At 48.0% G+C, this 10,723-nt stretch overlaps 1 protein-coding gene across 1 annotated transcript; it reads left to right on the top strand.

Moving 5' to 3' along the window:
* The first annotated feature begins 4,989 nt into the window (after window positions 1-4,989).
* LOC109755611 (probable peroxygenase 5) lies at window positions 4,990-6,942 on the top strand. Its single transcript, XM_020314509.3, has 6 exons — window positions 4,990-5,141; window positions 5,239-5,358; window positions 5,477-5,562; window positions 6,254-6,348; window positions 6,449-6,574; window positions 6,672-6,942. The coding sequence occupies exons 1-6, from the start codon at window positions 5,063-5,065 to the stop codon at window positions 6,802-6,804; spliced, it is 639 nt and encodes a 212-aa protein (XP_020170098.1). The 5' UTR covers window positions 4,990-5,062; the 3' UTR covers window positions 6,805-6,942.
* The last annotated feature ends 3,781 nt before the right edge of the window (window positions 6,943-10,723 follow it).

The raw sequence follows: 10,723 nt of genomic DNA, 5'->3' as shown, positions 1-10,723 counted from the left end.
CCATAAAATCCGAGAGAGGATCCATGTATAAAAACAAAGTGTAGATTTTGGAAGAACTACTTGATGGTCGTAAGGCTGTTGGGTGCAGATGGATTTTAAAAGGAAGACAGACAATGATGGTAAGTGTCACCATTAAGAAAGCTCGACTTGTCGTTAAGATGTTTTCCGGCAAGTTCAAGGAGTTGACTGCGATAAGACTTTCTCACTCGTAGCGATGCTAAGAGTCTGTTGGAATTATATTAGCAGTTACTGCATTATTTATGAAATCTTGCAGATAGGATGTCAAAACATTGTTTCCTCGACGATTTTCTTGAGGAAAGGTTGTATGTGATACAACCAGAAGGTTTTGTCAATCCTGAAAGATGCTAACAAGTATGCAAAGCTCCAGCAATCCTTCTAAGGATTGGAGTAAGCATCTCGGAGTTGGAATGTATGCTTTGATGAGATGATCAAAGATTTTGGGTTTATACAATGTTTATGAGAAACTTGTATTTCCAAAGAAGTGAGTGGGAGCACTATAGAATTTCTGATGAGTAATGTTGTTGACTATTGTTGATCAGAAATGATGTAGAATTTCTGGAAAACATACATGGTTATTTGGAAAGTGTTTTTCAATGCAAAACCTGGATTAAGCTACTTGAACATTGAGCATCAAGATCTATAAGGATAGATCGAAAACGCTTAATAGTACTTTCAAATGAATACATACCGTGACAAGATTTTGAAGGAGTTCAAAATAGATCAGCAAAGAAGGAGTTCTTGGCTGTGTTACAAGGTGTGAGTATTGAGTAAGACTCAAGACCTGACCACGGCAGAAGAGAGAGAAAGGACGAAGGTCGTCCCCTATGCTTTAGACGTAGGCTCTACAGTATGCTATGTTGTGTACAGCACCTGAAGTGTGCCTTGCCATGAGTCAGTCAAGGGGTACAAGAGTGATCCAGGAATGGATCACATGACAGCGGTCGAACTTATCCTTAGTAACTAGTGGACTAAGGAATTTTCTCGATTATGGAGGTGGTAAAAGAGTTCGTCGTAAAGGGTTATGTCGATGCAAACTTTGACACTATCCGGATGATTCTGAGTAGTAAACCGGATTCGTATAGTAGAGCAGTTATTTGGAATAGCTCCAAGTAGCGCGTGGTAGCTGCATCTACAAGATGACATAGAGATTTGTAAAGCACACACGGATCTGGAAGGTTCAGATCCGTTGACTAAAAACCTCTCTCACAAGCAAGATATGAACAAACCCCATGGGTGTTGGATTCATTACAATCACATAGTGATGTGAACTAGATTATTGACTCTAGTGCAAGTGGGAGACTGTTGGAAATATGCCCTAGAGGCAATAATAAAATGGTTATTATTGTATTTCCTTGTTCATGATAATTGTCTATTGTTCATGCTATAATTGTATTAACTGGAAACCGTAATACATGTGTGAATACATAGACCACAACATGTCCCTAGTAAGCCTCTAGTTGACTAGCTCGTTGATCAATACATGGTTATGGTTTCCTGACCATGGACATTGGATGTCATTGATAACGGGATCACATCATTAGGAGAATGATGTGATGGACAAGACCCAATCCTAAGCATAGCACAAGATCGTGTAGTTCGTTTGCTAAGATCTTTTCTAATGTCAAGTATCGTTTCCTTAGACCATGAGATTGTGCAACTCCCGGATACCGTAGGAATGCTTTGGGTGTACCAAACGTCACAACGTAACTGGGTGGCTATAAAGGTGCACTACAGGTATCTCCAAAAGTGTCTGTTGGGTTGGCACGAATCGAGACTGGGATTTGTCACTCCGTATGACGGAGAGGTATCTCTGGGCCCACTCGGTAATGCATCATCATAATGAGCTCAATGTGACTAATGAGTTAGCCACGGGATCATGCGTTACAGAACGAGTAAAGAGACTTGCCGGTAACAAGATTGAACGAGGTATTGGGATACCGACGATCGAATCTCGGGCAAGCAACATGCCGATAGACAAAGGGAATTGTATATGGGATTGATTGAATCCCCGACATCGTGGTTCATCCGATGAGATCATCGTGGAACATGTGGGAGCCAATATGGGTATCCAGATCCCGCTATTGGTTATTGGCCAAAGAGGTGTCTCGGTCCTGTCTGCATGGTTCCCGAACCCGTAGGGTCTACACACTTAAGGTTCGGTGACGCTAGAGTTGTTATGGGAAATAGTATGTGGTTACCGAAGGTTGTTCGGAGTCCCGAATGAGATCCCGGACATCACGAGGAGTTCCGGAATGGTCCGGTGGTGAAGATCGATATATTGGACGAAGGGTATTGGAGTCCGGAAGTGTTCCGGGGGTACCAGGCTATGGCCAGCATGACCGAAAGGTGTTTCGGGAGCCCCGGCAAGTGTTGGAGGGCCTCATGGGCCAAAGGGAAAGGGGCAAACCAGCCCACTAAGGGGTGGTGCGCCCCCACACCCTTTTCCAGGTTACTTGGGGAGGTGGGGCGCCTCCACCTGGCTTGGGAGGCAAGCCTCCACCTGGTTGGCTTGGGGGGCAAGTCTCCCTAGGATTTTCCCTAGGGAGATCCAATCTGCTTGGCCGCCGCCCCCTAGGGGAAACCCTAGGGCGCCTCCCCCTCTCCCCTTGCCCCTATATATAGTGGAGGGGTGGGAGGGCAGCCGCACCTCTTCCCTGGCGCAGCCCTCTCCTCCTCCAACTCCTCCTCCTCCTCTGTAGTGCTTAGCGAAGCTCTGTCGGAGAACCACGAGCTTCATTGCCACCACGCCGTCGTGCTGCTGGAGTTCTCCCTCAACTTCTCCTCTCCCCTTGCTGTATCAAGAAGGAGGAGACGTCCCCGGGCTGTACGTGTGTTGAACGCGGAGGCGCCGTCCGTTCGGCACTAGATCGGATCTTCCGCGATTTGAATCGCTGCGAGTACGACTCCATCAACCGCGTTCTTGTAACGCTTCCGCTTAGCGATCTTCAAGGGTATGAAGATGCACTCCCTCTCTCTCGTTGCTAGCATCTCCTAGATTGATCTTGGTGACACGTAGGAAAATTTTGAATTATTGCTACGTTACCCAACAAGGGTATCATATCCCTAGGAAGGACTAGAGGCATATCAACTTTTGATGAATTCCTTTTCATTGCCAATCAGTTACCAAAGGACTTTGCACTAGACATCATCATTATGAGCTGTTGGAGCATCTGGTCAGTTAGAAACGATAAGATCTTCAGATCAGCACCTCCTCACAAAGATACGTGGAAATTCTACTTGAAAGAAGGGCTATGGGCTGTTCAACTCAGGGCAAAAGAAGGGAAGGCAGATAAGATAAAAGAATGGTCAGAACAATTCTTGTAATGGCCACACTTATGATTCCTAGAACTGGTATAGGCTGATATGCCTATTGCCACTTGTATCTTTTAGTTGTACTTTGTAACATATTTTACTTTTATTAATGAAAATACCGTAGAATGATTGTTCTACGGTCAGGGCTAAAAAAACATTTTCTAGAATTCAAGAGATGATCAGAACGAGAGAGCTGGCCTTTGCCAGAATTCTCCGGGATGATGGGGGTTAAGCTTACCTCCTTTGACTTGTAAAAGGCTTCAACTAAACTTGTGGTTTTCCTTTTTCCTCTAATAGATACGACATCGCTCCTGCCCAAACTTTCGAAATTTTTGAAGAAGTCATGTGGTGGCAACACTCCCACATTGAATGGCTTTCCGCGGACGACAAAAGTACCCAAAATATTCATCAACACGTGAACATGCGCCAAATTCCAGCTCAATTTTTCAAAATCCAGCATGAATAGTGCCATAAACAGACAAAAGCAAAAAACAATACCACTCACACTTGGATTTGTCTTTTATGTTCCTCGATGTGCAATTTGGCTTCCGTCTGAATTTTTAGGGGTTGCAGACACATATCGCATGAACATCCAAAAAATTCAGAATTTTTTAAGACATTTCAATCAAAGTTTTGAAATGCGGGATCATGGGACCATGTGATGGCAGTGAGCACCACATTTTCTCCCGTCCATGTCCGTCGTCAATACTTCCTCCGTATTAAAATAAATGTCTCAACCTTAGTATAATTTTATACTAAAGTTAGTGTAAAGTCGAGACACTTTTTTTCCTTAATAGCGCTTTCCCTCGTAGGGGCATCGTTTTGGAGCAAGTGATGGCTGGAGGTGACAAGAGGAGGAGCGGTGCTTCATCACACACATTGATGGTGTCGGATCTCGATAGCATGGCGCTCTGGAGATTAGGCGTCTGATATGCGATGATGGACTCGCGCAGGAGGTCGACGCTGTCTGGCGTCGTGGTGGCGTCGGCGGTAGCTAGACCGGGCAACGTTCATGCAGCAGTACAACTCTGAAGATGGATTGGTGGCAGGTGGCTGCGGCGGCCTCATACCCGGCAGGCGTCCTGGTTGAGGAGCACGCCGGACTGGTGGGTGTCCATACCCGGCAGGCGTCCTGGTTGGGACCTCAGGTCTTAGATGTTAGGTTTGGCTGCGAGGTCTGTTTGGTATTAGATCAGCATCCCTTCATCAATTGAATAGGAGTAGCGACACTTTTGTTGCCTAGACGGTGGCTTCAGTCTTAGTATAGTATGACTTTGTAAGGTCTTGTGTGAATAATTAATAAAGTGGCTGCATGCATCGTCCAGATGCAGATGCCGGGGGTCCTCCTCCATTTCTAAAAAAAAAACTTTTTTGGGACGGAGGGAGGGAGTACTCATTAGTTATTATCTTCTCCAGATTCACGCTCGTGGATTGGTTGGAGCGGATCTGGCTCTGGCTCATTTCCCACCTGCTGCTTCAGGATCGTGCTGGCTTTCACAAGCTTTTCGTCCGGTTGCAGGCAGCAGTCCACGTTTTTGTGCTCTCTAATCTCTGATCAAATCACGCGAGGTCTTCCTAGCCAGCCTGTGACGACGAGGCCGCCACACGCATACCCATAGTGCAAGGTTTACGATCCTATAAACATGACACATACCAAGGCGCAGACGCAGGTGAGAAGAAAAGCATTGATCAGGAGCCAGGGTCGATCGAGGAGGAATCGCCTGAGACGATGGGCGCCGGCCAGCGTATGGCGTCTCCGCCTGCGGCGGTGGCCGTGCCTCTCCTGCTTCTGTTCGTCGTGCCCTTCTGTAAGGCCATAATGGTTTCCGGGGCACCAGCTTCGTTGTAGTATATTTCCTGGCAAATTGCCGTTGGCTTATTCGCCTCAATTCTGATTCCGAGAAGGGAGCCATGTGGCGTCGGCGGACGGCGGCGCTCCGGCCTGGACGACGGCGCTGCAGAAGCACGTGGCGTTCTTCGACGCCGACAGCGACGGCATCGTCTCCTTCTCCGAGACAGAGCGAGGTGACGGAATGACCATCCGCATGCTCTCCGCTTCCCGGAGGAAGAAACTTTGGTTTCTTTTCGCGTCGATCGTTGGTCGTGGTTGCAGACCTCTTGACCTTTGTGTGCATGCATGCAGGGCTTCGCGCCATCGGTCTCGGAGCTGCCGAGGCGACCGTCAAGGCAACCTTGATCAACGGAGTCATCGGACCCAAGACCAGACCTGTAAGAAACTTTCGTTCTTGCACGTGTTGACTAGTAGGAGACGTCTTCTGTCCTTTCAGAGGCGCTCAGTTTCACGAACGCTTTCGATTTTTTTTATTTCTTTCATACTATTTTTTTTCAAAAGTCAACGGTTGACCAGTTAACCACGACCGGTCAAATCAATCGAGGAAACCAGTCAAATGCGATCGAGGGCTCGCCTTCTACATGGGCCGACTTAGTTGATCAGGTTTATCGGCGTCAAGAAGCTCAACCGGGGCCTAAGGCACCCAATAGGAGGTCCCAGTGTTTAGGGTATCGTCCGTTTCTGGTGGTTAGCGTGCGACTTGAAGGGAAACCTCGCTCTCGTGGATGAAAGTGCGGGCAGGCTCTCTCTACCGTGTCACCGCGACCCCCTCCTCTGACAACATAGGGAAACCCTGACCATGTCGCCAACCCTTACGAAATCCTCCTCCCCTCCACACAAGAGTTTATTCACTCCTCCCCTGAGTTTTTGACCCTCGGGGCTCTAGGACGGTTGGATCATGGATACAACGTTCTCAGGGAGGGCTCACGTAAATTTTCAAAAAGGCGTAATTTACCAGATGCGAGTGCGAAAAATTGCAGATCAGTGCATGTAGTGCTGAAGAACCATACTTTGTATGTTTAGAACAGAGTATAGAAACAGTATCCTTGATACAAAGAGAACATGCAGGAAAATGCTACGACGTCAAAGTTCTCAATCTACATAGAGAACATCCATCAAGGGATCCACGGAAGTGACAGCGGCTCGTACGATGCTCAAGGAAGGTACGCAGACCACACATACGCCCTGATCTTGCACATGTACCCAAAATGTAAAAGACCATAGTGCCAACATCTCTGCTATATCGATCCACTTGGGATGCAGGTTTGTCCCTGCGAAGTTCAACGAGATATTCACCAAGCATGCCAAGGTCGAACCGAACGCTGTGAACGAGAGCGAGCTGGAGGCGATGCGCATCGCGAACAGGGAGGACGGCGACGACATAGGAAGGTAATCATCTCTAGACTCTATAGTACTAGGTCGTACTTACACAGACGGTCGAAGTGTCGCCGTGTTAACTCCTCCGACGGGTTGCTTAAAAACGCAGGGCGGCGTCGAAGGCGGAGTGGGACTTGCTGCACAGCCTCGCCAAGGACAAGGACGGCTTCCTTCAGAAGGACAACGCGCGCACCGTCTTCGACGACAGCCTCTTCGTTCAGCTGGCAAAAAAGGGCGAGTAGTCTCGAAATTAACCAAGCATGGTTTGTATTTGTACTTGTCGTCTCGTTGATTATGAAAGTCACTGCACAATTATTGTCAATGTAAAAAGGGACTGTGTATTTGACAGTCCACTGAAATACAATTGAGCTTCATTCAAATTTTAGAACAAATAGAAACCGACACATGTATGTATGTGTTTCTCTTGTACTCACTTTATTACAATGAATAAGGCGCGCATGCATTTCAAAGACCATAAATTAATTAGACCAACCAAATGCAGTTTATATGTAAAAACAAACATACAGTTGAATTTGTATTGAAAAGAAGTCTTCAATAATATAATTCTGAGGTCACAAAAACTCATATTATTGATGTAATTTATGGTCAGAGTTGAATTTCGAAAAACATGGGCGCCTTATTCATTGGAATGGAGGGGGTATGTATGTGAATGAACATTTCTGTCATGTATGTATCTCCATGGGCTTCTCTATAGTATCATAAGTAACACAAATGAAAGTGCCCTTTTAGGTTTATTTGTCTTTGTAATTTTGTAGAACACCAAAATGTGTAATTTACAATTGCGCATTGACAAAACAGGAAAAAGATCAGATGAAACTAAATGGATATCGATTATCTTTTTCCAAACAAACACAAACCCAACACAAAAGGTACCAAACTACGTGGTAATCCCTCACATTGACGAAACATAAAAGAAAAAATAATGAAAATAAATGGATATGCATTGCCCAACAAAGACAAGCCCCAAAAATGGATAAAAGGGATGTTTTTTTCGAAGGTACGCCAATGGCGTACCATAGCTTTATAGAAGGAGAGAAAATATGTACAAGAGATATGTAGCTAGTCACGTGGCCACATGTCGACCAGGACCTCGCCTCCACTCCACACACAACACTCTATATGCTACTCAACTACATGCTCCACTCCAGTCGCTCCGGCCTGTTTCCAGGTAACCAGTTCCTGAAAGATGGCCTCCGTCACGCCGAACGCGTCTAACGTGCCACTCCTACCAAAGACTCTCGCATTTCTCTGCTTCCACAGAGACCAGCAGATCAACATTACCACCGTGTCAAAGCCTTTCCTGCACGTCTTGCCAATCCGCTTTCTCGCCTCACACCACCAATCAACAACCTGGGACTGCGTCGCGGGGCAAAGATTTAGGTCCACTCTGATCCTGGTGAAGCAAAGAAACCACACGTGCCTAGCGTATACGCACTGTAGCAGGATGTGATCCACCGTATCCTCCTCCTGGTCACAAAGGTAGCATGGGGAGGTTTGCTCTTGTAGCCCATGCCTAGCTCTCCTATCCGAGGTCCAAAGGCGATATTGCACCGCAAGCCACATGAAAATCCGACAGGATAGCGGCGCCCAACATTTCCAGATGGTCGCGATAGAGTGGAACCGAACCCCTCCCATGCAAAGCATCCTATACGCCAAAGCTGCCAAGTAGACACCGGACTCGTTCCAAGCCCAAAGCGGAGCGTCAGCCAACTCCGGATCCAAGTGAACCTCCATAAGTAGCTCCCAGAGCCGAATGAATTGAGGTAGAGCATCAGTGTCTAGGATCCCTGTAATGTCATCAGTCCAGGCGTGCAAACAAAGCCCCTCTCTGACAAGACGTTTGTTTGCCACCTGCGTCCTGACTTGGGCCGCCACCAAGGGCGCAATCTCAGCGACCGTGCATCCGTTGAGCCATCTATCTCTCCAAAAAAGGGCGTGCTCCCCATTCCCCACACGCCATTGGACTAGACTCCGAAAAGCGAGAGTCACCTGCTTGTCCGCGGTAAGGTTAAGGCCCTGCCAGGGCCTAGACGGATACGTCCTCCTAAGCCATTCCCATTTGAGTCTCAGAGCGATACCGTGCTTGTGTAGATCAATGATGCCCAACCCTCCAAGCTGCTTGGGGCGACATACTCTCCTCCAGGAGAACACACACTTGCCACCATTTACTGCATCCGTGCCAGCCCAGAAAAAGCGCGACAACCCTTATCAACTTGTTGCAGGGCCCACTTTGGCGCCTCAGCAACCATGAGGTGGTGTGTTGGCCTAGCTCTCATGACTTGATTAACCAGGATGAGCCGTCCGGGCCTAGTGACTAGGCCACGCTGCCAGCCAGGCATAATATGGAGAGCCGCGTCTACAATCGGCTGCCATTCATTCCTCTTGAGTTGCATGATGCTTAACTGTAGGCCCAGGTACTTGCACGAAAAAGAGTCGATCTTCCAAGGTAGAGCATTCCTAACCAGCTCCACGTCCTCATCCTCGGATCTTATAAGAATTGCTGTAGACTTAGCAAAGTTTACTTTCAAACCCGAAGCCACTCCAAAGATGCCAAGCAGATCCTTCACTAATTGCAACTCCGGTCTGGTCGGCCTAATGTAGAGGACCACGTCATCCGCATACAGGGAGAGCCTCTGCATCGGGGTACAACTGGCAATGGGGCTGAGGATCCCCTGGTTATGCGCCTTGATGATAAGCGAGGTGAGAACATCCATAGCAATGATGAATAGCAGAGGGGAGGGCGGGTCCCCTTGCCGAAGCCCCTTGGCGTGCATAAACTTCGCGCCCGCACAACCATTAACCATGACTCGTGAGCTAGCAGACGTGAGCAAAGTGCCAATCCACGAGATCCATCTGTCCGAGAAACCTTTTGCCCTCAGCACCTCAAAAAGAAAGGGCCACGAAAGAGAGTCAAATGCTTTTGAGATGTTGAGCTTGAGCATTACTTCTTTGGCCTTCCTTTGATGCAGCCGGCGCGCCATTTGTCTAACAAGCAAGAAATGAACATGGATGCTTCTCCCTTTGATGAACGCCGATTGGTTAATATGAACTAGCTCTCCCATGCGAGGACTGAGCCTATTTGCCAAGAGCTTGGTGTCAATCTTTGGAAGACTATGCACAAGACAAATAGGGCGATAGTCAAGTGTCGTGGAGGCCTCCAGGGTTTTTGGAATTAGGGTAATCAACGCTTGGTTCAGCCTGCCAAAACCTCTCCCATTTCCAATGAAAAGCTTGTGCAGCGCCGCGATAATGTCCACTTTTATGATCTCCCAAGCCTTCTGAAAGAAGAGGCCAATGAAGCCATCCAGCCCCGGGGCACGATCCGCCGGCATGCCTTTGATCACCGCCCATATCTCCTCCTCACTAAAGAGATGATCCTGCTCCGAAAGGTCAAGTCTGGCAATGTCAAGCACGTCCAAATCCAGGGTGAACTCGCGAGCAACCTCCTTCCCAAGCAACTCCTTGTATGTCTCATGAAATGCCGCCTCTTTCCTGACTTGGTCCGTAACAATGTGCCCATCCACCAAGAGAGACGGGATATAGTTCTTCATCCTTCTGCCTTTCGCGACCAATTTGAAAAGCTGGGTGTTCGCATCCCCCTCCCGAAGCCAGGTGATACGTGATCTCTGGCGAGAGATCGTTCTCTCCAGCGAGGCCAGACCAAGAACGGGCTGTTTGAGAGTTCTCCTGAGTCACCTCTCCTCCTCCGTGAGTAACCGGGACTCCTGTGCGCAGTCAAACCTAAGGATGACAATGTTGGCCACATCAATTTGCATCTTGATGTTACCCACTTTCTTCTGGCCCCAGATCGCGAGCGCTTTAGCTGTGTTCCTAAGGAGGGTGTCGAGTCTCATGAATGGGTCCGTGATAGTCTCGTCACAAGTCCAAGCTTCTTGCACCACCTCCATGAATCCATCCATCTTCACCCAAAACTTCTCGAAGCGAAATCTCTTCCGCGGCCCCATGTGATCATCCAAAGCCAAGTGAAGAGGGCAATGGTCAGAGATCACCGTGGACAGAGCCTGGAGAAGGCAATCTGGGTGGTCGAGTTCCCAGTCGATGGAAACAAAAGCACGGTCGATCTTAGTCATCGCGGGGTTCTCGCGCTCGTTACTCCACGTGTAAGTGCACCCATGGAGG

This window comes from Aegilops tauschii, chromosome 6 (assembly GCF_002575655.3).
Source record: "Aegilops tauschii subsp. strangulata cultivar AL8/78 chromosome 6, Aet v6.0, whole genome shotgun sequence".
Lineage (NCBI taxonomy): Eukaryota > Viridiplantae > Streptophyta > Magnoliopsida > Poales > Poaceae > Aegilops > Aegilops tauschii.
Note: the sequence above shows the minus strand (reverse complement) of the source record. Positions and strands in the feature narration are given on the sequence as shown.

Excerpts from the sequence above, each read along its gene's own strand:
- LOC109755611 (XM_020314509.3), top strand. The coding sequence starts at position 5,063 with ATGGGCGCCGGCCAGCGTATGGCGTCTCCGCCTGCGGCGGTGGCCGTG. Across the intron at positions 5,359-5,476 it reads CTTCTCCGAGACAGAGCGAG|GGCTTCGCGCCATCGGTCTC; the intron begins GTGACGGAATGA and ends GCATGCATGCAG. Across the intron at positions 6,575-6,671 it reads GACGGCGACGACATAGGAAG|GGCGGCGTCGAAGGCGGAGT; the intron begins GTAATCATCTCT and ends TTAAAAACGCAG.